The sequence below is a fragment of the Podarcis muralis genome, chromosome 15 (assembly GCF_964188315.1).
Source record: "Podarcis muralis chromosome 15, rPodMur119.hap1.1, whole genome shotgun sequence".
Classification (NCBI taxonomy): domain Eukaryota; kingdom Metazoa; phylum Chordata; class Lepidosauria; order Squamata; family Lacertidae; genus Podarcis; species Podarcis muralis.
Genome location: NC_135669.1, coordinates 20,900,767 through 20,928,357, shown reverse-complemented (window position 1 = coordinate 20,928,357; position 27,591 = coordinate 20,900,767). Strand labels below are relative to the sequence as shown.

Genomic DNA, 27,591 nt, shown 5'->3' with positions numbered 1-27,591 from the left:
GGGAGAAACGCTCCCTGAGGGGAGGCGCGTACTGATTGGGCCGCTCGTTTTCAACAGCCCGCCCCTAGGGTTGAGTCGCGTTTTTGATTGGCCAGAGCGCCCCCTCCCAAACAGCGAAGGGGGATGGGCGAGGGGCGGGGCGGCGGAGGTCTCAGTATGTTTCGTGAGCGCGCAGTGAGTTAGGCGCGCGACCGAGCAGGCGGCTTTAAAAGTGGTTGGCTCGTTCTTAGCGAGCTCTCTTCTTCTTCTTTAGTACCGTGAGCGCGCACGTTGGGTGACACGCGCTCCCGCGCTCCCGACTGTCAACGCTGAAGGGAAGAGAAAAACCGGCCCACTTAGGAAAAAGAGGCCACGCCCAACTAGGGCCTTATTAGCATAGTCCCGCCTTGATTGGCTTTTCTCTCACTGGCGTTTAGTTCAGTGTGCCGGCTGCTGCGCATGGTCAAAGATGGAGCGGGGCCGAGCATGCGCAATAGTGCGAAAAGGCCAGCAGCGTGGCCATGATGGATTTGGGCAACGTTGGCCGGAATACTGCAGCAGGCTCCTGGGAACGCGGCGAGCACCATAAAAAAGTTCCGAGACTCGGGAGAAGCACTTCATGGATGCTATACAGGCATATGCAAAGTTATGCAAATTTCATAAAAGTAAGGATTGATGCCTGGGTTCTTGAAGGAAGCCTAGCTGGCGAACCTGAGCCAGCTGGCAGACTACCTCGTGAGGCAGTGAATGCCCAGCATTGGAAGGGAGAGATTTGGACAGGCATGCAAATAAAAGATGCAATGGGTGGTTTGCTGGGACCCCTTTGTTTTTAACTCCTTAAAGATGAATGCAGTTACAACACCATGCATGTGAAATCGATTTCTTTGCAAAGTTGTGAAAACCTAACCAAGAGTATTTGTGCCAAGGAAAGGGAGGGACTTGGGGAGTAGTAAAGGGCTCTGTTCCACAGCAGATAAGGGAACTAAATACACTCCTTTAAATAGGAAAGCAGAAATGGAGAGAAGCCTTTTTCTTTTGAAATAAGTGAGTCATTAACGTTACCAACAACTAAGAGGAATCAATCCAACAGAAGATCCTGTTTAGAGACTACCCCACAGGAAGAGGGTGAGGAAGAAGGCTGTTCTGTGGCAAAGGGGGGAAACTCCCACGACTCATAGACTTAAATTGCAGAACCCCTGCATAACCTCAGGGGTCAAAGGTCAGCCCTAAAATGCAGCACCCAGCTGTTGAAACATCACAAACTCTGGAAATCGTCTCATGAATTGGAGCTGTAGCACCAAGTGAAGCAGCCTTGCATCTCTCCACTTTGGATCCTGCAGCTTTGGCAGGGATCATGCCCTTTCTCACTGAGCCTTTGTGGTTCTCACCCCACATCTGAACTTGAGACCCCACTGAAAGCAAACAACAGTAAAACAGCTCCCATGTAGCAAGTTCAAAACGGAGCAGACAGGCACTTCCATTTCTCCTGTAGCCACATGATGTGCTGTTTTCGCATAACCATCAGTCCACATTGGCTATGTCATGCTTTCTAGCTGTGATCTCAGCTGCTAAGTGTGTGGACCTAGCCTGGTCTGATCAGGAATTTTGGTGAGTAGAAGATAGCTGCAGAGTGCAGAGTCCTTCCTGAGCCAAACAAGCGGTTCATCTAACCCAGTATTGTCTGCTCTGACTGGCAGCTGCTCTCAAGCATCACAGGATGGATACAGTCATGACATTGGCAACTGTGTGCTGTGTGGGAATTGCCTGCAAACCCTACTTGAGCCTCCCTGAACTTTCTAAAGCAGGGATAGGCAATGCAGGGCTCTTCTCATGTACCAGACCATTAGCCATGAGGGCTGCTGCTAGTGTGAATTGTAGTCCCATATCCAGAGGGCACCATGTTGGCTATTCTGAAAGCAGCTAGCAGAGAAGTATCATAGATACTAATAGCAAATTCATTTGCTGAGTGGTAAGCTTTGTACTTTGTTAGGGACACATGTGGCGCTGTGGGTTAAACCACAGAGCCTAGGACTTGCTGATCAGAAGGTCAGCGGTTTGAATCCCTGCAACAGGGTGAGCTCCCATTGCTCCGTCCCTGCTCCTGCCAACCTAGCAGTTCGAAAGCACGTCAAAAGTGCAAGTAGATTAATAGGTACCACTCCGGCGGAAGGGAAACGGCGTTTCCGTGTGCTTCTCTGGTTCGCCAGAAGCGGTTTAGTCATGCTGGCCACATGACCCGGAAGCTGTACGCCGGCTCCCTCGGCCAATAAAGCAAGATGAGTGCTGCAACCCCAGAGTCGGTCACGACTGGACCTAATGGTCAGGGGTCCCTTTACCTTTAAGCTTCGTACATGCATTTATTCATTATATTTATGTAGCCAAATCAACAACAACCATGCACAAAATGAAGTCTCAGAGGAACCTGCAGGTTTGCAGAAAAAATGGGGCAAGTAAAAGGGGAAATATCCTCCCCCCCCCCAAAAAAAAAACCCAGTCCAATGAAGACTGAATATGATCAGTGGGCATGGGATGCTGGCTGTTAGAGTGGGGAACTGGGAACGGAATAGAGGACCATAGAAGAAGATGTGGCTGGCTGCATCTGCTTGAACAGGAGCAAACTACATTGCAACACTAATTGTACTGTTTTATCACGGATGTGTTTGCTTCCATGGGCTCCTTTGGGAGGAAGGGGAAGCTATTAAATATAATAAATAATAATAACAACATTTAGTTGCAGGGGCCACTTGGGTGACATATAATAATAAAATGTAGAATTGCAACATGGGGGGACACAACATTTCTCAAAGTAACATAAGAAGCAAAATCATAAGAAACCCACAACTCTCCCCAAATGATCCCTGCCCCAAAGATCCTCCAATTTAAACTTCAGCAGCGGAAGAGGGGAAGTCAGCAATGCACATGTGGAAATCTTGTTCTATGTACTCAGCCTTCAGTTGTAGATGAGGACCTGGGTGTCAAAGCTGAGCCAAATGTTTTATGGGGGGAAATGGGTTTGCTCTAAGAAGCTCTGTGCATAAGATAATTTGGGGCCTATTTGATTCTTACTCCCTTCCCACCCCTTTCTGTTTCTGCAAAAGAAGTTTTGAACATGGGCCTGAAAATCCTCCAACCTCTCTTCTTTCAGGCCAGTTGGATGCAATTTTGCAGACCTCCTTTGCTGGAGCACCGGTGTGTCTGCCAAGCTTCCTTTGGTTACCATGGCAGCGAAGAAGGGCGGTTGCCTAGCGACACAAGGAGCCCCAACCTGTGCCAGCTGGGATAGGCTTGCTGGAAAGCCAGCGCCTCTTCCCCCTCCTTGCGCATTGGCTGCTTGGAATGACACTCTTGCAAAGTGTGTTTACTTCACTGCCCACAGATTAACTTGTGAGAAACTGGGAGGAAGGCAGAAGAAGCACTTTGCTCCCAGGTATGTTTGCCTCGAACTTTCTCTTCCACCATACAAACAGTTGTTCGCTTGCCCACCCAAACAGCAGAGACCACCCTCACTCCACTGCCAAGGAATGTATGCCTCATGTAAAAGGATGGCCCTCCAGAATCTCCTCATCAGTACCAGTTTTAAGATCTTTTTTGAACGTCAGGAGTTGGAATGCACCAAAAATATTACAACGTTCATTCATCTCCCTTTTGCAGGCTGTGGAGAACGTGCAAGGATGGCCCCCACCAAAAAAGGGAAGGGGAAAAAATCATCAAAGCAGAAGAAAAACACTGGGCCAGGTAAGGCTTTGTGCAGCATGCAGGAGATTCCAGCAGCCCCACGACTTGCAAATTCCCGTTTCCATGTGCCTTGCATCTCTTGGGATTTGAGACTGCCTTTTACATACGCCATTGTTTCAACTGTTTTTGTACCTATGCCACTGCTTTTTGTGTTTACCTGCGCAATTGTTTGACTTTTTATATATGCAATACTTTTATCTGTCATTGTGAAATTTGTGAAAGCGCTTCAGGTTGCTTCATAGGAAACAATTCATAAATTAAATAAATAATAACAATGGCGCATCGAGCAGGAGGTCTCAGTATCCGTGGCGATTAGTACCCAGGCGAAGTCTTTCAATTTCTCTCTCTCTCTCTTTCCTTCTCCCCGCAGATGAGGAAAAGTACAGAAAAGCAGTGCTGGAGGTTGATACCTTAAAGCAGCACCTTGGTGAGGAGATTTTGTTGATATTGCGCAGAGGCCTTAAGAGGTTACAGCAGCGGTGGCATTTTTTGAAGGGTCAGGTAGAAGGACTGCCAAGCTTTCTATGCTAATCTTATAGGAAGATGCCTTATACCACTTCAGAAGGTTGATCCACCTTACTGTCTTCATGCTAGGACTTGGTCACCAGGGTTCAAATGCTCACTCAACCTTGAAGCTCACCTTGGAAGCCAGTCACTGCCTCTCAGCCTAGCCTACCTCAAAGGGTTGCTGTGAGGATTAAACAGGGATGGGGAGAACCCTGTACACCACCTCAAGTTCTGTGGAGAAAAATGGTGGGATACAAATACAGCACAATACAATACAGTGGTACCTCGGGTTACATACGCTTCAGGTTACATACGCTTCAGGTTACAGACTCCTTTAACCCAGAAATAGTACCTCGGGTTAAGAACTTTGCTTCAGGATGAGAACAGAAATCGTGCTCCGGCGGCGCGGCAGCAGCAGGAGGCCCCCATTAGCTAAAGTGGTGCTTCAGGTTAAGAACAGTTTCAGGTTAAGAACAGACCTCCGGAACAAATTAAGTACTTATCCCGAGGTACCACTGTATACTGGCTGGCAGTAGCTCTCCAGGGTTTCAGGCAAGGAGTCTCTCCAAGCCCTAACTGGAAATTCCAGGGATTGAACCCAGGACCTTCCGCATGCAAAGCAGGCGCTCTTCCACTGAGCTATGGCCCTTCCGTGAACAAAGGCGCCAAGCGTTTGCCAGCACAGCTGTCTGGACCAGGCTAGTAGCAGGACTGCTGTCCCTTTCTGATCCACCCCCTTCTCAGTTGACCAATCCAAGCATTTTCATGGAGAAGTGAAAATGAGAAGTAGTTTCCAAGTGCATTGCGAAGCAACGTGATTGCCACGCAGTCCTTTTAATAAAGGGCTCCAAAATGAGTACTCTTGCTGGGAGTAATTTTTAAATACTTTGCATTATAATTGCGGCAGACGCAGCTAAGCAGAGCACATGCAAAACATGGGCAAGCCCCCAAGTTCAATCCTCAACACAGTGCTTTTCTGGGGGGGGGGTACGCATACCCATAAACATTTTGTGAATCTAAGTTTGGCCTTATTGAGGGGCAGTATTTCAATATAAATAGGAAATTGAGAGTACCCCTTCTATCGTATGGAGAGGTCTGTGTAACGCAAAAGCTTGCATGCTCAAACACTGAGATCATTAGCAGTCCAAGAGGCTCACTTGTCCACAAGAGGAAATGGAGCCTTTAGTGTCACCAGCCAAGTATTTTGGAATAATCAGCCAACAGGTACATTCAACAGGCACCCTCATTTAAAAAACCTTTCTATCGTGCCATGCCTATGTAGGCAACTAAGAATGCATCTTTCCACAATAGTTAATTGAGGTTTGATTTTCATTCTGATTTTTTTATTTTTCAAAAAATGGTTTTTATTGCTTAGTTTTATGTACTATTGTAAACCGCTCTATAGTTACTATGAAATAGCAGTAGATAAATATTCATATAGACAAATACACTGGTACCTCTGGTTACGTACTTAATTTGTTCCGGAGGTCCATTCTTAATCTGAAACTGTTCTTAACCTGAAGCACCACTTTAGCTAATGGGGCCTTACGTTGCGCCGCCACCGCACGATTTCTGTTCTCATCCTGAAGCAAAGTTCTTAACCCGAGGTACTTTTTATGGGTTAGCAGAGTCTGTAACCTGAAGCATATGTAACCTGAAGTGTATGTAACCCGAGGTACCACTGTAAAGCAAGCCAGTCCAGGAAAGGTACACCTTTTAGATGTTTTGCCCTCTCCGATAAGGAGATGATCATTTGTACAAAGGACCTGGGGAGCCAAATGAGAAAATAGGCATTGATCCTTGATTGGATACATTTGCATGTTTGCTGTGTTTATCCTTCTGACCTGCAGTTCTCCGGAGGGATATGGCCAGACAGGCGATGGCTGACAGTGAAGGACTCAAGCAGAGGCTGCTAGATCTGGAGAAAGAACTGGAGGAGGCTCAAGGGGACAAAAAAGATATTTATGAAGGTGGGGTGCTCTTCATTGAGTATTGTTGTACATGCTCTAATCTCTGAGCAACAAGAGACTCCAGGGATGCTTTCACCTTTCCAGAGTTTGGCTGCCTTGGAATGAAGGCCAATGGAAACACTGGTATCTTTAGGACTTATTGTTTTATTTACACATAAGTGCAACTTGATCTTTCCTCCCCTTCAGGTTCTCTGGGAGATTTCCCAAGCCATAACTTTGTGTCTGGCACACAGCAAGACCAGTCTCTTATGTCTCTAGCTTCCAGCATCAGCCAAAATATATGCATACACAGCACCCCTTGGGCTCTTGTTCTCCCTCCTAGGACAATGTGGCATCCAGCCAGGTGAGGAGGGGAAAGGTCCACCTACTCGTCTCTATGGCAGCAGGAAACCTCTTTGGACATGCAAATGACAGTACTTAACTGGCCAGCCAAGGCCATTACCTTAACAAAGGAACCAGTTGAGTTGGTTCAGCTGGTTTCCTCTTATGGTTTCTCACAGATACAGGGCCACAGGTCTGGAAGGGACCCACAGGCACCATCTAGACTGAGCCCGTAAACCTATAACAGTACTCACCCTGATTTGTTTGCAGGGAGATTAGGTGACGTTATGTCAAAGCAAACATTACCCCCACACTCCCCAGTGTATCTTCCTATCACTTTCCTTATCACAAAACTCTGGTCTTCGGGGGAAGCGGGTTTCTTGTGCAAGACTTTCCAATCAACCTGAATTGTGCAACTTGCAATGCGCTGCTATGTGACTGAATTCCACCCCCAAATAGTAACTTTCTGAAAGTGCAATGTGTCTGTAGTTGAGTGCCATGCCCAGACCCTGCAATGAAGAGAAGAGCTTCAACAGAAGATTCGAAGCAGCATTCAAGGGTCAATTTTGACCCTCAAGGGGCTCAGTAAGGTAAAGGGACCCATGACCATTAAGTCCAGTCGTGGCTGACTCTGGGGTTGCGGCGCTCATCTCGCTTTACTGGCCGAGGGAGCCGGCGTACAGCTTCCGGGTCATGTAGCCAGCATGACTAAGCCGCTTCTGGTGAACCAGAGCAGCGCACGGAAATGCCATTTACCTTCCTACCGGAGCGGTACCTATTTATCTACTTGCACTTTGATGTGCTTTCAAACTGCTAGGTTGGCAGGAGCTGGGACCGAGCAATGGGAGCTCACCCCGTCGTGGGGATTCGAGCCGCCGACCTGATCGGCAAGCCCAAGAGGCTCTGTGGTTTAACCCACAGCGCCACCTGCGTCCCTTAAGGGGCTTAGTAGTTTTGCCTTATTTTGATTTTCCTCTTTGGGCATCAAACCCTTTACTCAGTGGTTCCCTTTCCACTTGACTGGTGCAGTCGTGAGATTTTTCTGCAAATCAGCAGTATTGCCTTTCCAAGGGGGTCTCTGGCATCTACCTGCCACTTTACTCAGTCTCCAAATGCTACATTCACATGGCCTTGGGGTGTGGGGGATGCTTCCTATTAGTAGGGAGAGGATTGTTCATTTTTTGTACCCCAATTATCAGCACACATTCCTGCCCTGCTTAACTCCTTGCTCCTTGACTCGTTTTGTTCTCCGTTGCACTTTCACAATGTACAGTGGTACCTTGGTACTCGAACAGCCTGGCTTCCAAACAAATCAGCTCCCGAACACCACAAACCCAGAAGTGAGTGTTCCAGTTTGCGAACGTTTTTCGGAAGCCAAACATCCAACAATGCTTCTGCGGCTTCCGCTTGAGTGCAGGAAGCTCCTGCAGCCAATTGGAAGCCACACCTTGGTTTTCAAATGGTTTCGGGAGTCGAACGGATTCCCGGAACGGATTAAGTTCAAGAACCAGGGTAGTACATGCCTGTGTACATCACTTTCTCTGTCCACTTCATTAATCGGATGTGGGCAGAAGAAGTTCATGACGCAGTGAGCCAGTTGGTCTTCGCAAGACACTTCCTCAGGAAAATGCAATCACAGGATGTTGGCTTTGAAAAGTTCAGATGAAGGTAGCGTTTCCCTCCGCAGCTAACACTGTGGTATATCATTCTGCACACAGACCCTTTGCGACTCTTATCTGCTCCCCCCCCCCTCCCTGCCCGGCAAAACTTCTCTTGTAAGCACATAGAGGCAAATGTTTTTTTTCCCCCTATTTACTTTCTGTTACACCAGATAGACTTGATGCTACAAATCAGGGTGGAGAACCTGCCCCCCCCCCAAGAGGTTTCCCATCATCGCCCATCATCCTTATCCATTAGCCATGTTGACTGTGGCTGATGCGAGTGGGAATCCAACAATGTCTGGAGGTTCCTCCATCCCGGCTATAAATCTTAAAGCCTGTTAATGAAGGGCAAGGGTGTTGGATGGAGCGATCATTTCCTTCTCCCCTCTTGCGTTCCAGAGATGATCCGCAAGTACCAGCAGCTTCAGCACCAGACTGATACCCGGATCCATCGTTTAGAAGCGGAGACGCAGAACTTGCAAGCACAACTTGGTATTTCGTGCGCACACACACACACATACACACATACCCTTGGCCTTGGAGATGATCACACATGGTATGGTTGTAGCAACTGTTCTTTGCCCATGTTCATCTTTCAGTTAAGGACTTGGGGGGGGGGGAGTTAAAAAGTGATACTCTTCATTTGCAAACACACTCTCTCTCTTTTTGCACCTGGAATCTGTGTGTGGGGTAGGGGGGTGGAATGAGGATGAATCTTGACCCTCCAAACCTTGAGATGGAAATCAGTTTGCCTAATTCTGTTACAAGCCCTTCTAAGCTTGCGTTAAGGGAATACATTCTGGCACATTTTGCTACATTTTGCCACTTAAAAACAGTAGAAAATAGATGTTCTCAAGCCCCATCACATGCCATTCCCCAAACTTCTTAGTTTTCTGTTCTGAGATGTTTGTCGCCTGCTACCTTAGGAACATAAAAAACAGCCTTATAACAAGTCAGACCACTGATCTATCGAGCTCAGCATTGCTACACTGACTGCAAAGCCTAGCAAAGCCTGGAGATGCCGGAGATTGACTTTGGGGGCTTTTGTGTGCGAAGTCAGAGCTCCAACACTTAGTTAGAGGCCTTGGAAGGTCCTCTCTGTGCTTTTCCTTCCCACACATATTTGTCTCCTCTTTCTCCTTGCCCAACACTTTCTGCCCTGCAGCTGCCTGCCAAGGTGATCTGCTACAAAGCCAGCTGGACCAGGCAAGGATGCTGGAAGAGAAGGAGAAGGCCGTGGCCGAGATGCAGCGCAAGGTTGACGGGATGGAGACAGAATATGAAAAAATCCTGCATGTGAGTTTGGGTGGGTGGCGGGTCACAGGTTGCAAAGAAGAGATAATGGGTTCAGCATGTGGGCTAAAGCTCAGGGAGAGAGAGGGAGTGTCTTATTCCCACAGGTGTGAGTCTCTAGGTAACATGCATCCCTTCTGTGGCTCATGGCCTGCTTTCAAATACAGAGACTGTAGGATAGTGCCTCTTTGAACTGTTACCAGCTATTGAAATAGAGCCACCTTTTAGAAATAAAATGGTAAAAAAAAAAAATGGTTTGCTCTGAAACATGCCCGATGAAGTGTTCTGTGCAACTCAGAAGCTTGCTTCCAGCATTCTGAGTGTCGTTGTGTCCAAACATGAAATTCTTGGGTACATATTCTCGCTGTTCTGCAGCAGCAGCAGCTGTTCAGTCATGTGCAGCTACAGAACTGGAAGGATGCCACACTTTGGGTCGCCATCCCTTGGTGGCACACACACCCCTTACCCTGCCTCTGACTTCCCCTTTCCGCAGGGTAGCCTGGACTGCGTCCTCTCCAAACTGCAAAGTGCCAAGCTCACCTGGGAGAAGGAGGCTACTGTCATCCACATGGACTATAAGCACCAGCTGAAGGACTTTGGTCTTAATCCATTGTACATCTGAAGGGAGGGGTCATCAGAGCATGGGCCACCCACCTCCTATCTAATCCTCAACTCGGTTTGATATTGTGACTTCAACTGCTATCAGCCCCCAAATGTGGAGGAATAATAAAGAGTGTGTCTGAGTGCATGCAGAGTGCCTTTCTGTCACTAACCTTTTCTGATGTAGTGGGGGAAGTTCTACCCTTAGCAGCAGTCATTCTAAACAGAGGTTAATTTTAACACGAATCTTCTGTTCACAAAGTCACACCCCAAAGCAGGCAAAAAACACAGTCTCTTGTTTGATTCTTGCAGGGTTCTTCCTCTAATCGGCATGCCTTGCTTTGAGACCACAGCCTGCTTGTCCAAATCCACAGGAAGCATTTTCAGGGGTTGGAGAGACAGATTGCTCAACAAGGCAGTGGTGCGACGGGGAAAAGCCAGGCCTATGAGGGAGAGAGGCTCAAACTGCAGTGCTAGCATCTGTGCAACTGTGCTCACTTCTGCCACAAACAGGAGTTCAGCTCCCTGCCGAGCCGGGCTGAAGTTGTGCTCGGTGATAATGGCCTGGCAGCTTCTAGAACGCATGGCTCAATGCATCTTGGCCCTGTGGACAAAAGAAAGAGAATGCTGATCAAACCAAACCTATGATTTGAAGGCTGGGATATGCTTAAAAAGAGTGGTGATAAATAGCTGGTCCCAGGTGATTAGGCACAAAAAAGCTTGGGGGAGACACAAAGTTAATTCCATTTTCAGTCTGACAGTATACACTCCAAATGGCCTGCATAATTGTGTTGTGGGAAGACAAGCTAGCTAGAAACGTTTGTATGGTTATTGCAGGGGTGACGCAGGATGCCAATGTACATTTGTGAGAGCCAGCAGAGAGGCTGGTCTGCCATGAGATGGGACAGGGAGGGCTCCCCCTTTGGCAACAGCTTTTCACTGAGAGATGGGCCGATCAGAGTGAGGCAAGGAGGAAGGTGTCTTCTGCAAGCTCAAAACAGGCAGGAGCTGTGCAAGAAGCGCTGTAGAACAGTAAAGGTAAAGGGACCCCTGACCATTAGGTCCAGTCGTGACCGACTCTGGGGTTGCGGCGCTCAACTCGCTTTATTGGCCAAGGGAGCTGGCGTACAGTTTCCGGGTCATGTGGCCAGCATGACTAAGCCACTTCTGGCAAACCAGAGCAGCGCACGGACATGCACCTTAATTCTTGTAACCTAGGTGGATCATGAGTCCTAAAAGGTAAAGGTATGGCCTTGGGGTGTGGGGTGCTCATGACTCTGGGGTTGCGGTGCTCATCTCGGAGCAGGGACCGAGCAACGGGAGCTCACCCCGTCATGGGGATTCGAACCGCCAACCTTCTGATCAGAAAGCCCTAGGCTCAGTGGTTTAGACCTAGAGTCCATGGGAGTGTCTAATCTGTCGTTTTCCTTTGCTTTCTATTTATCATTTCTCCGAACCTAAGTTTAGTATGCATCATTTTGCAAATTCTCTTTTTAAGTGTCCTCACCAGCATTTTAGTGCAAATTTATCCCAATATACACAATTCTGTGTGCAAAGTACACATTTTTTAAAGCAAATTTCCTTAATGTGACACATTTTTGTACATTATGTTTGCTAATACAGTGGTACCTCGGGTTACATATGCTTCAGGTTACAGACTCCACTAACCCAGAAATAGTACCTCGGGTGAAGAACTTTGCTTCAAGATGAGAACAGAAATCGTGCTCCGGCGGCCCGGCAGCAGTGGGAGGCCCCATTAGCTAAAGTGGTGCTTCAGGTTAAGAACAGTTTCAGGTTAAGAACGGACCTCCATAACGAATTAAGTACTTAACCCGAGGTACCACTGTATAGGCATTTCCAGTCATGTGCACTTTGCCCTAGTAAATGCATTTTTGAACACATTACTTGGCTGGAGAGTGACATTGCAAAATTTGGAGAAGTGTGGGTTTCAAAAGATGACTGTGTTTTCAGTTTGTGTATTGTTTCAGAAAGCACAAATTAGATTGAATCAAATGCAAACTGAATTGAATTTCTCCCCCCATTCCTAATCATGAATCGAGCAGCACCTCCCATCTCTGCCACGCTTCTCAGACACGTAAGGCCTTTTTTTATCACAGGAGTGTTCCATATTTAAAACCAGTAACCCTGAACTCCAGAACCAGCTTGCATATACAGTTGTACCTTGGATCCTGAATGCCTTGCAAGTCGAACATTTCGGCTCCCAAACGCTGCAGACCTGGAAGTGAGTGTTCTGGTTTGTAAACGTTCTTTGGAACCAGAATGTCTGATGCAGCTTCCGATTGGCTGCAGGAGCTTCCTGCAGCCAATCGGAAGCTGTGCCTTGGTTTCCAAACGTTTTGGAAGTCAAATGGACTTTCGGAACAGATTCCGTTCGACTTACAAGGTACGACTGTATATTACTTTAGTTAGACCGAAGTTGGGGGGAAATTATTAAATGCATCTCCCAACACAAAGTTCATTGCCCCCCCCAAAGCTAGATATTAAAATGATGGATTCCAGTCTTTCTTTCTTAGAATCACAGAATCATAGAGTTGGAAAGGATCACAAGGTCCAAACCGCTGTGATGCAGGAATCTTTTTGCCCAATATGAGGCGTATACCCATGACCCTGAGATTAAGTGTCTCATGCTCTACTCGACTGAGCTATGGATAAGCTTGTTGTGTGAATAGTGTCATTCTATGGTTTAGCTAGCTTTTGCCGACATGGTGCCCTCTAGATGATTTTGACCACAGCCCCTGCCCCATCCGAAGGGCACTCAATTGACGAAGGCTGATTTATTCACTAAAAGGCACCAGACATTGTCCTATCTGGGGCAGTCAGGAGTTTCCAGTTGCTGCTGGGAGGGAGGGAGAACAATATTCTAGCTTCCTGACTGGTGTGTCCTTCGAGCTTTCCATGACACTTGTGATGATGAGGAGGAGGATCAAAATGATATCTTTAATTATGTGGTCCCCCACTTGAAACGATACAGTCCAGAAACAAAATTACCACATGATCCACACTCTTTGCAGCGCAAAAGGCGGAAAAGGTTGAACCGAGGTGTTCAAGATGGCTGTTACCTCTTTTGCATTGTTACCTCTTTTGCGAAAGCTGGCGAGCTGCTGCCAGACTGCTCCGGAGGCAGTCTGTTCTCATGGGGGTCCGTTCTGAGGTGACAGAGGCAGGGTGTGAAGGCAGCGTTGCTGTTTTCCTGGGGCATGCTGGGAGAGGGGGAGGCATGGACGACGTGCAAGCCCATTGGGGGCTCATGGTCATCATAGAAAAGGAGAGGTGATAACCCAACCTGGGAAAGCGAAAAGAGACCGCAAACGTCACAATTAGGGTATTGCCAGCAAACCCAACAGAATCCTTCCAATGCATGGAAGGTGCTCACATTACCGTCTGACACCCGAAAATGACTTAGGACCCAAGAAAGATATGAAACACTTGTCTCCTTTCCTACAGACCCCCTCAGGTGTTAAGAAGTCCAGGAGGGTGGGCAGTTCGACTATGGACAGAAGTGCAGGGAGTGGCTGCCCAGGAGAAGGTTTTTACTCCATAGGTAAAGGTAAAGGGACCCCTGACCATTAGGTCTAGTTGTGACCGACTCTGGGGTTGCGGCGCTCATCTCGCTTTATTGGCCAAGGGAGCCAGCGTACAGCTTCCGGGTCATGTGGCCAGCATGACTAAGCCGCTTCTGGCGAACCAGAGCAGCGCATGGAAACACTGTTTACCTTCCCGCCGGAGCGGTACCTATTTATCTACTTGCACTTTGACGTGCTTTCGAACTGCTAGGTTGGCAGGAGCTGGGACCGAGCAACAGGAGCTCACCCCGTCGCGGGGATTTGAACCGCCAACCTTCTGATCGGCAAGTCCTAGGCTCTGTGGTTTAACCCACAGCGCCACCCATGTCGTTTTTTACTCCATGGCTGCCCCTAAATTATGGAATTCCCTCTCCTAAGAGGTGCATCTTCTTTGCTGCATAGATTTTGCTGTATGCTAAAGATGCACATTTTTACCATGCCTGTGACTGCTAACTCACCTCTTTTCTGCTGAATATATACTTCTCTGCTCCATTTCAGATGATTTTGATTGTTTTATAATCTTGACGGTTTTATCTGTTTTTATAACTACAGTGGTGCCTCGCAAGACGAAATTAATTCGTTCTGCGAGTTTTTTCGTCTTGCGAATTTTTCGGCTTGTGAAGCACGGTTTCCCATAGGAATGCATTGAAAAAGACCAAAGTCTTCAAAAACCTCAAAAAAGGCTACCACACCGCGTGCTATGAGTTGCTCCTCGAAGTCAAGTCGCAACTGCACCTCCTCAAGCAATGCACCCTGGGTATTAACAGTTTTGAAGAAAAAGGAAACAAACTTGCAAGACGAAACCCATAGGGAAATTCGTCTTGCGAAGCAACTCAAAAAACCAAAAACCCTTTCGTCTTGCGAGTTTTTCATCTTGCGAGGCATTTGTCTTGCGAGGTACCACTGTATAGTAGTACCTCGGTTTATGAACAGTCCTGTTTATGAACTATTCGGTTTACAGACTCCACAAAACCGGAAGTAGTGTTCAACTTAGCGAACTTTACCTCTGTCTATGAATGGAATCCAAATGGTGGAAGGGCACCAGCAGCGGGAGGCCTCATTAGGGAAGGCGTGCCTTGGTTTAAGAACGGATTTGGTTTAAGAACGGACTTCAGGAATGGATTAAGTTCATAAACCAAGGTACCACTGTATATGTTACATTATTGTAACCCGTCCTGGGACTTTATGATGAAGGACACCTAAGAAATGCATATCTAAATACAATTAATTTCTAAGCTTTTATTTATATTTATATTTATATTTATATTTATATTTATATTTATATTTATATTTATATTTATATTTATATTTATATTTATATTTATATTTATATTTATATTTATATTTATATTTATATTTATATTTATATTTATATTTGAATGTTACAGAATCATGGAAGGAAACCAACTTATCCTCTTTCCCACCCCACTGTGGGCCAAGTCAAAGGACCCAAACCATTCCTGATAGTACACAAATGGCATGTGCAGCATCAGCCACTGCCAACCTGGTGCCCTCCAGATGTTAGGGAGTACCACTCCCATAAGCCCCAGCATCATAAAGCCATTCTGGGGCTGGGGCTGATGGGACTTGTAGTCCAAAACTTCTGGAGGGTACCAGGTTGGCAGTGGCTGTGCTAGGTGCTCTGAGAGATAAAGTACCGTATTTTTCGCACCATAGGACGCACTTTTTCCCCTCCAAAAATGAAGGGGAAATGTGTGTGCGTCCTATGGTGCGAATGCAGGCTTTCGCTGAAGCCTGGAGAGTGAGAGGGGTCGGTGCGCACTGACCCCTCACGCTCTCCAGGCTTCGCACACCACTCCGCAAGCAGCGGGAGCCCAGCGCTGGGCTCCCGCTGCTTGCAGAGACTTGCCTGCATGCTGAAGCCTGCGCGCGCTCAGCTCAGCACGTCCAGGCTTCGCGGACCTCTCCCCAAGCAGCGGGAGCGCTCCCGCTGCTTGCGGAGAGTTTCCGGCAAGCCGAAGCCTGCGTGCGCTGAGATCAGCGCGTCCAGGCTTCACGGACCTCTCCGCAAGCAGCGGGAGCGCTCCCACGGCTTGCAGAGAGCTGCCTGTTTGGGGGCTGGGGTCGGGGGAAGCTCGAGCTTCCCCCGCCCCAGCCCTGCGCCTGGGGGGAAAATAATTTTTTCCCCTTTATTTCCCCCCCAAAAAAACTGGGTGCGCCCTATGGTCCGGTGCACCCTATGGTGCGAAAAATACGGTACGTAGGTACACTGCTCCATTTTCTTAGTTTTATGCCAGTTTAACTGTCATGGCTTCCACCAAAGAATCCTGGGAGATGTAGTTTTGAGCCCAAGTGCAGAGAATTATCTGAGATTCCTCTTCCGGCTTCCAAATCTGTAGATCCCTGAGGGAGATCTATTCAGCTAGTTTCTCTGCAGCGTGCAGGTGCTCAGAGATACGGAAGGCAATCCCACCTCAGAGCATCTTCACCCAATTCAATAACTTTTATTATTGTATGATATCTTTGGCCCATTGTGTAAGTTCATTATAAATGGTTATCTTTGCCCCAAGAAGTTTGTGGCCTTTATGGTAGAGGGGAAACCTTTCTATAGGATCCCACCGCAATCTCCTTGGTGCTCTCTCATTCTCAAACTGCTGCATACCAAGTCGTAGAACTTGCTTCCATCTGCGTCAATAACCAACAGGGTCACCCGGCTGCTGTCTGCACGTATCCTCAGCACCACCTCCTGGTGGTCCAGGTCCTCCGTGCCCTCGCCGTTCACAGCCAGGAGACGGTCGCCATCTCTCATCCCTGCCTTCTCAGCTGGCAGCCCGGATTCAACCTCCCTCAGAAACTGACCTGCAAGTCATAGATGGGCAAGATGAAAGCAGCGGCGTTGATTATTCCAGTGGTTGCACCTTGCTTCCTTTATGAGCATTTTACGTGCACGCGTGTGTGTCTTTACATGTGCTCCTCCAGTGAAATCGCCATAAGTGAATAAGCAAAGCTCTCTTCTGTCCTATTTGCTAGGGAACAAGGAGCTGCAGCTCAGTGAAAGAGCAAAATGCAGAAGTTCACAGGTTCATCACTGCCATCTCCATGTAGGTCTGGGAAAACCTCAGTCTTAAACCCTGGAGAGCTGCCATCTATCAGTGTAGACCAGCACTGGGGACTGACCAGGCCAGGGACCTATTTAGTTCCATCGTTGGTCCTAATTTGGCACGCGAGGACATTTTTCCTAAGCCACACAGACCCGGTTTGGCCTCTGTTAAGATGGTACATAAAAAAAAGCCAGCCCACAAACTTACGCAAAATTCCATTAAGTCTGTCCTGAATGGGAGGTTTTTTTAAAAAAAGAAAAACCAACAGCAACCCAAAAATGCAAAACATCCAAATGATATCTGTGAAGTTAGATGACTGGCAGTGAGAGGAGTTGCTCAACCCTGCCCCCCCCCCCCCGCATTTGAATATTCAAAACATATTTATTTATCAAGGCTTATATACTGCTGAAGCATCAAAATCTTCAAGCAGTTTATATAAAACATACCTTAAAATTACCAATAAAAAAAGAAGTTAAAGACAAGCCAGCCTAACACATGTCCAAGAAAACCAGCCGTTTAAAACTAAAATTGCCTATTGAAATGCACGTCAGATGTACACATCTGGGTGGGCTCGCTTAAACAAAACAAAAAAAGAGTCCATTGGGGGACACTGAAAGCAGTGCAGCGAAGGGCCCTGCCTAATATCAAGTGGCAGGGAGTTCCAACGTGTCAGTGCAGCCATGGTGAAATATTGATTCCTTGCAAATGCAGAATGAACATTGTCTGTTTCCTCTCAAATCATCCCTTCAAAGTACAAGGGGAAAGATGTTGGGTCCTTTTTTTTTCTTCCTTGGGGAGAAACACAGCTGGGTGGGAGGAAACATTTTGTCTGGATGAAAGGGGGAAAGCTCGAGCAGTCCTCTGTCTTACCTCAAAGTCACCTACTTTGCTCTCAAATTTAAATACCATGGAGCATCGTGCTGTGCGCAGTCTGGCTCTTTTCCAGGCAAGGGGCCTCACCTCTTTCTCCCGAGCAACGTTTTTCTTCTTTCAGCAAGAATCCGTATCCGTCTTGGCCTCTCACCATCTGCACCTTCCTCACCTCAAAAGGAACCCAGGAAGCGTCAGCCATGGCGGCTGTAACCTTAACGCCGTGTTGCCGGTAAAACTCCTCTGATTTGGCATCAATCACCAGCAGCCCCATTGGGTTGCCGCTGTGTTTGATCTGGAATCGAAAATTTGGGTACGTAAGCCAAACCCAGGGAGGATACAGTGCGCTGCTGGAGAGTTTTCCCTCTAGCTAGGATTGAAATAGGATTTGAATTATGGTGTTGGAGGAGACGCTTGAGAGTCCCATGGACTGCAAGAAGATCAAACCTCTCCATTCTGAAGGAAATCAGCCCTGAGTGCTCACTGGAAGGACAGATCGTGAAGCTGAGGCTCCAGTACTTTGGCCACCTCATGAGAAGAGAAGACTCCCTGGAAAAGACCCTGATGTTGGGAAAGATGGAGGGCACAAGGAGAAGGGGACGACAGAGGACAAGATGGTTGGACAGTGTTCTCGAAGCTACGAACGTGAGTTTGACCAAACTGCGGGAGGCAGTGGAAGACAGGAGTGCCTGGTGTGCTCTGGTCCATGGGGTCATGAAGAGTCGGACACGACTAAACGACTAAACAACAACAACAAAGGAGTGAAATTATCAGGTTGGGAGGGACCTTCTATAGAAAGGTGTTCCTGGATGTGACCTGGGTGGTCCCCAAGTTGTTCAGTCAGTTGGCTAAAGCCAACATTTCTGTCATCGAGTGACAGCCCTGGTACCTTTTTGTGAAGGTGTGCAAGAGTCCAACTCTCCACACAAGCACCGTTGAACTCCAGGAGCCATGAACCATCTGGCACCCCTGCCTTGTCAGCTGGCCCGTCCTTTGGCACAGAGAGTCGGAATGTGCCCTTCACACCTGCAAAGCAAAGGATACGAAAACAGGAGCATGAGAAGAAAAAAGCTAGCATTTATCGGCCAGGACCCCTCATTTTGCCTTCACCTATTCCAGTGTTTCCCAAACCTGGGTCTCCAGCTGTTTTCGAACTACAACTCCCATCATCCCTAGCTGGCAAGACCAGTGAAAGGATACGAAAACAGGAGCATGAGAAGAAAAAAACTAGCATTTATCGGCCAGGACCCCTCATTTTGCCTTCACCTATTCCAGTGTTTCCCAAACCCGGGTCTCCAGCTGTTTTCAAACTACAACTCCCATCATCCCTAGCTGGCAAGACCAGTGGTCAGGGGTGAAGGTTGGCCAAGACAGAATGTGGCTCTCAAGATGAAGACGTTTGCCACCCTGTTGTCCATGTTGATTTTCACTACCAGTGAAATCAAAATCCTGCCAATGTTTCCATCTGCTTACAGTGGTCTCTTATATAATTTTTTTTCCATTAGTTTGGTTTGCCATTCCTCTCTGGTAGGGGACCTTATGGTTTGATATAAAAGTCAGAGGTCGAAAGAAGATGCAGTTTTAAGTGTTTAAAATGGGAATCCATGGAGGGGGTTGGATGGAAGTCCTGAGAATTGGATAAATCTCTGTATATGGATGTATATTTGGTTTTTTATAACTTTTGTATTGATAAAATCAAATAAAAATTATTTCAAAAAGAAGAAGTTTGCCACCTTGGATTTAGAACAATGAAAGGAGATGAAGTATTCAAAATTGGGGGGGGGGGGGAGGCATAATTATGTGTAAAAAATGCTGAGTTCAATTATAAATTGTATTATTCTACCTTTTTGTGATTCTTATAGGGTTTTTAAATAAAAGAAATAGTAATAGTTACTGTTGTGATGGAAAAACAATACATATTGCAACAGTGTATTGTTCTAAACGTATTTTCAGTGATGTTCCACTTTTTACTACAATGGTACCTCGGGATAATTACTTAATTCATTCCGGAGGTCTGTTCTTAACCTGAAACTGTTCTTAACCTGAAGCACCACTTTAGCTAATGGGGCCTCCCACTGCTGCCGCGCCACCAGAGCACGGTTTCTGTTCTTATCCTGAAGCAAAGTTCTTAACCTGAAGCACTATTTCTGGGTTAGCGGAGTCTGTAACCTGAAGCGTATGTAACCCGAGGTACCACTGTATTTTGTACAACTGATGGACTTTAAATATTAGTCTGTTTGGTGAAGTGTCAATCCTAGAGACTCAGAACTGGTTTTGAAGCCCTCTCATCTTTGCTGGGTGTTCTGGGGGACCAAGAATCTCAAACAGAGATTTCAAAGGAACTTTACAAAAACTACAATTCTCGGGAATCTTTTTTGGGGGGAGGGGGTGGTGGACCGCAACCATTAATTAAATTGATTTAAACCCTGATGATAAGTTTGTTCTGTAAACATAACCTTAGAATCAAGTTTGGGAACAGTTTCCTGCCGTGGGTATTTATTTTCCCCACTCAGTAACAGCAATCTCTTTGTTCTTCCGCTCCCTTCTATTATCCCTTGCAATAAAAAGTAATAGCAAATAATATCCCTTGCAATAAATGTCAAATTTCAATCTGGGCAGAAGAATAAACAACGGGGGGGGGGGGAGCCAGTGTGTGCAATCTGTCTTGGATTTGCACAGTGTAATCTGATGGTAAAATTCTGGTTTTCCTCATGGCAGTATTTGGTTAAAGGTAAAGGTAAAGGTACCCCTGCCCGTATGGGCCAGTCTTGACAGACTCTAGGGTTGTGCGCCCATCTCACTCAAGAGGCCGGGGGCCAGCGCTGTCCGGAGACACTTCCGGGTCACGTGGCCAGCGTGACAAGCTGCATCTGGCAAGCCAGCGCAGCACACGGAACGTCGTTTACCTTCCCGCTGGTAAGCGGTCCCTATTTATCTACTTGCACCCGAAGGTGCTTTCGAACTGCTAGGTTGGCAGGCGCTGGGACCAAACAACGGGAGCGCACCCTGCTGCGGGGATTCGAACCGCTGACCTTTCGATCGGCAAGCCCTAGGCGCTGAGGCTTTTACCCACAGCACCACCCGCGTCCCTAGTATTTGGTTACTCATGGTGAAAAACGCAACAAACCGCAGTGTGGGTTTTCACTACCTTCTGGAGCTGAAACACTGAAGCCGAAGCCACTTTGGTCCTTGTTGATGCAGCACAGCCGTGGCCTGTTGTGCTGGGGCAAGAGCTGGCCAAGGTCCTGGTCGAGGGCTTTTGCCAACTCGTAGGATGTCCCATCCAGGACAGTGAGAGAGACTTGCTTCCCACTGCTCTTGATCTTCCAAACCACCTGCCGAGAAAGAGGGCAAGAGCCTCAAAAACAGAGACTCATAACAGCAGAACTCCTGGGCATCCAACAAAGCTGAGTGTTGCAAAGACAGATAAAAGGAAGTCCTTCTCCACACAGCGCATAGTTAAACTATGGAACTCACTTCTGCAGGAGGCAGGATTTGAAAGGTTTAAAAGAGGATCAGACAAATTCATGGAGGCATAGCTGTCAACTTACAGATTTGAAAATAAGGGACCAGCAGCCTCGAAAATAAGGGATCAGCAGCCAAAATAAGGGATCAACAATTACTTTGATAAAATACATATTTTGTTGCGTGCAAATGGCTTTAGATACCTATTAGGTCCATAAATTACCATATAGCATATATTCAACACAAAAGAACAGCAACAATTTGTTGTTGACAAAGGACAGCTGGGCATAGAAAGGGCCCCATTACCTTCGGTAGCTTATTTAAGGGACATCATCAATAAGGGACAGCAGCGGGACATGGCGCTGGGATAAGGGACTGTCCCGCCAAATAAGGGACGCTTGACAGCTATGCATGGAGGAGAGGACTACCAGAATACCTATGCTCTGAACATGCAGTCAGAGGCTTCTAAATGCCAGTTGCTGGAAGCCACAGGATGGGACAAGCACTCATGTGCTCTCATCCTTCTTGAGGTTTTCCCATAGGATGAGAGAACAGGATGCTGGACTAGATTGGCTATTCTTATGGTCATAAGTTCTTGTGTCGCATTCTGTTGTATTTGAATTCTATGGGGGTGGGGGGAAAGCCCACCTCAAATGGGAAACGGGGAGCCACCACTCCTAGCCAAACCTCACCCTGAAGTGCTCCAGGCCTTCGACGTAAGCCCCGTTCACCTCTAAGATCCGGTCTCCATCTTGCAGGCCTCTGCGGTGAGCCAGGCCCCCTGGCCTCACCTGTCGCACGATGTGCCCGTTGCTGCCCGCCTCCTGCCGTAGCCAGAACCCAAAGCTCTCCCCGTCCTCTTTCTTCAGGAAGCAGAAGCGCACCTGAGCACCTCCCTCTGGCTCTGTGGAAAACAAGATCAGAGGCCGACCCTGCAGACCCGGGGTCCCCAACGCAGTACTTGTGGGCACTGAAACAGACACAGCTCTGCACCCACCACAGCCTTCTGACATTGCCCAATTTTTAATTTTAATTGGATTTTTTGGCTTGTTGTTCTGGAAAGTCATCTGCCTCTGCTGCTGCCCCCCCCCTCTGTTTTAGGGTGCAAGTAGATGTTTTGACTTGTGTGCACCAGCTAATGACATCCTTCCCATCCGAGTTGACCCAGACCTTTACATCACTTAAATGCAGCCTTCCTGCCCCCCCCAAGCCCAACCACTGATCCTAGATATTTGGATAAAAGCCACATATAAACAGGGAATGCCTAGGACAAGACTGGGACAGGGGTGCCAATTTTTCATTCTTCTTCTTCTTCTTCTTCTTAATAATAAATAATAATAAAATTTTTATTTATATCCCGCCTTCCCCAGCCAAAGCAAGGCTCAGAGCGGCTAACAACAATAAAAGTAACACTGTATTCTAAAATCAATTCATTCTAAAATCAATTTAAATCAAATTAATGGCAACCATTGGGCTAGAGTTCTGTGAGAATTACAGAAGGAGAGAGGGGGTCAGAATGTGCCTTGGCCAAAGGACTGGTGGAACAGCTCTGTTTTGCAGACCCTGCAGAAAGATGTCAAGTCCTGCAGGGCCCTAGTCTCTTGTGACAGAGCATTCCACCAGATCGGGACCACAGCCGAAAAAGTCCTGGCTCTGGCTGAGGCCAGCCTAACCTCCCTGTGGCCCGGGACCTCCAAGATGTTTTTGTCTGACGACAGTAAGGTCCTCCGTGGGACACAAAATATGGCGGGGCAGGTAAGCCCCACCCCACATAATCAATCACATGGCACACACACACATGACATACACACACCATTTGAATTTCAATGCTCATCAACTGGGGAGGGGGCTGTCCCCTCTAATATTTTATGGGGGAGGGTGAAGAGATTTCGTCCCCTATGAGTGGCTCCTATGCATAGGGAAAATATCATGTGGATACATGAATGAGGAGACAGAGCAGTGTGAAGCCACATTTTTTTCAGTGTGGACAAGCCCTGGGTGGCGATATTGTTTTTGAAAAGTTTTTTGGCTGTGGAACAGGCGTTTTGTGGTGTGTGTGAGACAGTCCCTTGGCTGTCGAATGTACCAAAGAGCAGGCCTTGCCACACTCAGAGATGCAAATGATGTAGAATTATTGTAAATCATGCTCATTTCCCTCCCATCCCTGAACAGTGACAGTTAATTGTTTTTTGTTAATAAATAAACACAGTTTGGCTAAATGCAAATTAAGTAGATTCACATCAATATGCGTGCCCCACTGAATGTGCTATTTGCAGGACGAGGTGGTAAACAGCTCTCAGGTCCCTGACGTGGAAGGGGAAGCAAGCCTCCCTCTTTGCAAGCACCAAGAGGGAAACAGCTGGTCCTTCCTCTGCCACCCACACAGCAGCCCCAGACGTCGCTCCCCATTGTTACCAGAATCCTCTGCCAGTGACAGGGCTGGGTTATCGATCCCATCTCTGGGGTTAAATTCAAATTTCCTGTAACGCCAAGAAGGAGAAGGAAGTGTCAGCCACAGCTTGGAGGCAGTCAAATGTTCTCAGGCTCATGAGAACCTACGTCAGGCAAAGGCAATCCAAACAGCCTTGGCAACCCATTCGCAGCCTGCGCTTTCAATACGTTTCATGAGTGGGTTAAATTTAAATATGTTTGTGCTTGCCCCAAACCTCAGTACGGGAGCATTTGGCTGTGTGCTTCCAGTTTCAACCCACCAGGCTAATCTGATTGTGTAAAGTGCCCCTGTGTGTGTGTGTGTGCCCTCGACCTGCTGTCCAAGGGATGCCAGGGATGCCCACTCATTTTCAGTGGAGTAGCTCAACTTGGCACTTACATAGTTGACTCTGCAGTGTCCCTGGGCCCTGCAAAAAAGAAAGATTTGGGGGTTAATAAAATGTATCATACTCACTCCTGAAAGGCAGATACCCTCCTTCATCCTGAAGGGTTGCATATCCTCTTCCCCTTTGATGAAGATACATATGTTTTACTTTTAGGAGTAACTCAGGATAGCTACATCTTCCCATTTACTCCAGCTCCAGTGCGTTCCAACTATTGGTGAAGCCAAGGACACAACCCATAGGTACCTTGTAGGATCTTGGAAAATGCTCATGATGTTCAAGGTAAAGGTAAAGGGACCCCTGACCATTAGGTCCAGTCGTGACCGACTCTGGGGTTGCGGCGCTCAACTCGCTTTACTGGCCGAGGGAGCCGGCGTACGGCTTCCAGGTCATGTGGCCAGCATGACTAAGCCGCTTCTGGTGAACCAGAGCAGCGCACGGAAAAGCCGTTTACCTTCCCGCCGGAGCGGTACCTATTTATCTACTTGCACTTTGATGTGCTTTCAAACTGCTAGGATGGCAGGAGCAGGGACCAAGCAACGGGAGCTCACCCCGTCGTGGGATTCGAACCGCCAACCTTCTGATCGGCAAGTCCTAGGCTCTGTGGTTTAACCCACAGCGCCACCCGCGTCCCCCATGTTCAAGGTGCTTTCCCTCAAACCAGCAAGTCACATTTATAGCTGCTGTGTGTACTGTTGAAACAGCCATTGCACATGTGTTCATGTGAGAGCACAGCCCCCCACCCCAAATGCACGTCTTTTGGGGATGCAAACTTGCAGGAGCCAGGTGACTCGTACAGGAGCATGTCCCCCCTCCCAAAAAAAGGGATGTCCTGCTTAAATCAGGACAGTTGAGGGGTATGGACCACTGGTTTAAAGTGACATGATACTGCTTTAAATGCATAGTGCAGATGGGGCCCATGCTAGAGATGGTGAAGTTGGAGCCTCCAAATGTCATTTGATTCCAACAGCCCTGGGAGGGGAGATGGTGTGGCTTTCCCCCTGACCTGAGCGGTCACATGAAGAAGCCTATGAGCCCAGAAGCCATATCACAAGTGAAAGAGGATATGGTTGCAGCTTCTCCTTACTGGTTTCTCTTCTGCAAGTTCCTCTTTACTACCCTGCCCCCCGACTTGCAATGAGAGGAAAATGAAAATTCTCCTGCTGGCTCAGCCTTTCACCAACTGGCAGTCCACCAGGCACTTGGGGCTGCAACTCCCACTAACCCCAGGCAGAAACATAGGGCTGTGGTGGCGGGGACTGATGGGGGTTGCAGCCCCAGAGGTCTGGTGGGCAACAGGTTGGGGGAAACTGAGCCAGTTTGTGGAGGGATGGAAAGGAAAGAAGTGAAGCTGAGAACTGGCAGCTTGACAGTGACCAGTTCTGTGCCTTTCTTTATAGTGCAGATTTGCAAAATCACGTTCTGTGTCAGATGACCAGCAGCAGATCTGAAAAGCAGGCAATCCCTAGATCCCAGGGGAATAGGTAGATGCTTTATCTTGTGGTCCATCTAGCCAATAATTGTCTACGGGAGTTGGAGTATAACAATATCTTGAAGGCAACAGGTTTACTGTCCTTGGTCTACAGCTGGCATGTCCAACAGGTAGATCATGATCTACTGGTAGATCATTGGCTCCCCCCAAAGAAGCTGAACAACTGCAGCTGTCCTAAAGAAAGCTCAACATTTTACCTCCTCCCTGAAAAAACTCAACAACTTTGACCTGAACCCCCCAAAAGGGGGTAGATCACTGCCAGTTTTTAACTCTGTGAGTAGATCGCAGTCTCTTGGGAGTTGGCCACCCCTGGTCTACAGTACTAATTCTGCAGGATGAGGAATTTGTGGCCCCCAGATGTTGCTGGAATCTAAGTACCACCAGTCTCAGCAAGCATGGTCAATTGTCAGGGATGATGGGAGTTGTAGTTCAGCAATCTCTGGAGGGCCATTTTTTCCCCCACCCCACCCCTGTCCTATGCTGTCTGGCAGCAGCTCTTGAGGGTTTTAGGCAGGGGACTTTCCCTGTCCTTCCTAAAGTTGCTGGGGATTGAATCGAGCTGTATCCTTCTCCTGACTCAGTCCTGGAAGAGTCATCCTCAGAAGATGCAGAAGAATGAGGACGAATGAGGAAGGGTGTGCGTGTTTTGAGCATTTGTAGAGTGCTGTTCTTCAGCTGTGGTTAAGCACAGTCAAAGGCAAACTATTTGAGTTTTCAATTAACAGGGCACGGGGAGCAATTCTGGCCACACAGTTGCAGCAGATTGGAAGCTCTTGCACAAGCAATCTTCTGCTTCTCCAAAAGGTAAGACTTAGTAAGATAACGAAAGTGATAGGAAAATGCACTGGAAGGTGTGTGTGGGGGGGGGGGGTAGGACTTGTTTTGATGCAACGTCATCTAACCTGTCATCTAACTGCAAACAAATAAGAATGAATACTCAACAGATAGGTTGTCCTAAAGCAACCTTAAACAGAGAGACAAGATTCCAAGCAAAAGTCCAAAGGTGAGATGTGAGATACGTACGTATCTCCAAACTCAACTGGCAAATCCAAGCAGTGGGTTGTCTTAAGAGCATTTGCCACAGTTAACTTTTGACACTTCAGAGTTAATATAGTAAGACATTCGTCCCCTGCTTTTCAAATACAGTGGTACCTCGGGTTAAGAACTTAATTCGTTCTGGAGGTCTGTTCTTAACCTGAAGCACCACTTCAGCTAATGGGGCCTCCTGCTGCCGCTGCGCTGCTGCCGCACGATTTCTGTTCTCATCCTGAAGCAAAGTTCTTAACCCGAGGTACTATTTCTGGGTTAGCGGAGTCTGTAACCTGAAGCGTATGTAACCCGAGGTACCACTGTAAAGAGAAAGTGGGTATAAAGGAGGACATTGATCTCTTGTACAGTGGACTCGCCTTCTCTCTCACTCTCTGGCTGTGTACACACCATACTTCTAAAGCACATTTAAAGCGCACACACCCCAAGAATCCCAGGAACCGCAGTTTGTTGTTAAGGTTGTTGGGAATTGTGGCTCTGTGAGGGGTAAACTACAGCTACAAGGATTCCTTCTGGGCTGTGTGTGTGCTTTAAATATATGCATCTTCTCTCTCCCCGCCCCCCTGCTTGCAAAGGCACCCGTGCTTTGCCTTAAAGAAAGTGAGGAGCATCATGACCTGGGAATACCCCAATGGAGAAAGCTCCACTTGTGGAACTGCAGTTGCTAAAGGCATAGGAGCCTGCTAGAGCAAAAGGGCAGCACCATGGTGTTTGTTTTTTGGTCTCTCTAACCTGCGCATAGCAGCCAGGAGGACCACACACAGTCACAACCCCATCTACCTTTTGAGCTGAGTCGTCGCCGATGCTTCTTCGTAGCCACCAATGCCATCGAAATGCTCCGTCTTAAAGGAGTGTCCCAATTTGCACAATGTGGGTGTAAAGTAGGACATTGATCTCTTGTACAGTGGAAGCAGCTGTTCACACACGAAAGCCTCACTTAAGAGAGAAAGCATTAGTTTATCATGGTGGCCAACAGTCCCATTAGTTAAGATGCTGCCTGTTTACCTCCCTGTTGGGACAACCACCCCAGTGCCCATGAAAACTCTACACATCCCTTCTTTGGGGAAACCAAAGCTACCACTTCAAGGGTGCCCCCAGCCAGCCACCTCTCTCAGCTCACCTTCCTTCTGCTTCAGGACTGCTTGAGTGTGTGAAGGTCCAAGGTCCAGCC

At 47.6% G+C, this 27,591-nt stretch overlaps 2 protein-coding genes across 5 annotated transcripts; one reads left to right on the top strand and one right to left on the bottom strand.

Annotated features, from left to right (window-relative positions):
* Nucleotides 1–139: 139 nt before the first annotated feature.
* DRC12 (dynein regulatory complex subunit 12 homolog) lies at nucleotides 140–10,214 on the top strand. 4 transcript variants are annotated; one of them, XM_028708732.2, is made up of 8 exons: nucleotides 158–644; nucleotides 3,125–3,406; nucleotides 3,631–3,714; nucleotides 4,085–4,141; nucleotides 6,072–6,191; nucleotides 8,573–8,665; nucleotides 9,339–9,469; nucleotides 9,960–10,214. In XM_028708732.2, exons 3-8 carry the CDS (start codon nucleotides 3,651–3,653, stop codon nucleotides 10,086–10,088), a joined length of 594 nt encoding a protein of 197 aa, XP_028564565.2. In that variant the 5' UTR covers nucleotides 158–644; nucleotides 3,125–3,406; nucleotides 3,631–3,650; the 3' UTR covers nucleotides 10,089–10,214. The 4 variants fall into 4 exon arrangements, with proteins under 4 accessions (XP_077775473.1, XP_077775471.1, XP_077775472.1 ...); XM_077919345.1 differs by having other exon boundaries at nucleotides 148–644; nucleotides 9,339–10,214; XM_077919346.1 differs by having other exon boundaries at nucleotides 148–1,587; nucleotides 9,339–10,214.
* Nucleotides 6,316–27,591, bottom strand: NHERF4 (NHERF family PDZ scaffold protein 4). Its single transcript, XM_028708648.2, has 11 exons — nucleotides 27,541–27,591; nucleotides 27,201–27,356; nucleotides 23,878–23,905; nucleotides 23,463–23,527; nucleotides 21,740–21,951; nucleotides 20,731–20,917; nucleotides 18,472–18,608; nucleotides 17,673–17,877; nucleotides 16,274–16,470; nucleotides 13,164–13,370; nucleotides 6,316–10,670 (listed from the first exon to the last, which is right to left on the bottom strand). The coding sequence occupies exons 2-11, from the start codon at nucleotides 27,247–27,249 to the stop codon at nucleotides 10,641–10,643; spliced, it is 1,317 nt and encodes a 438-aa protein (XP_028564481.2). The 5' UTR covers nucleotides 27,250–27,356; nucleotides 27,541–27,591; the 3' UTR covers nucleotides 6,316–10,640.

Coding starts and splice junctions, on each gene's coding strand:
- DRC12 (XM_077919345.1), top strand. CDS start 3,651: ATGGCCCCCACCAAAAAAGGGAAGGGGAAAAAATCATCAAAGCAGAAG. Junction 3,715..4,084: donor GAAGAAAAACACTGGGCCAG/GTAAGGCTTTGT, acceptor TTCTCCCCGCAG/ATGAGGAAAAGTACAGAAAA. Junction 4,142..6,071: donor TACCTTAAAGCAGCACCTTG/GTGAGGAGATTT, acceptor TCTGACCTGCAG/TTCTCCGGAGGGATATGGCC.
- NHERF4 (XM_028708648.2), bottom strand. CDS start 27,249: ATGGCATTGGTGGCTACGAAGAAGCATCGGCGACGACTCAGCTCAAAA. Junction 18,609..20,730: donor CAGTGTTTCAGCTCCAGAAG/GTAGTGAAAACC, acceptor TTTGCTTTGCAG/GTGTGAAGGGCACATTCCGA. Junction 10,671..13,163: donor CGCCAGCTTTCGCAAAAGAG/GTAACAATGCAA, acceptor TTTTGTCCACAG/GGCCAAGATGCATTGAGCCA.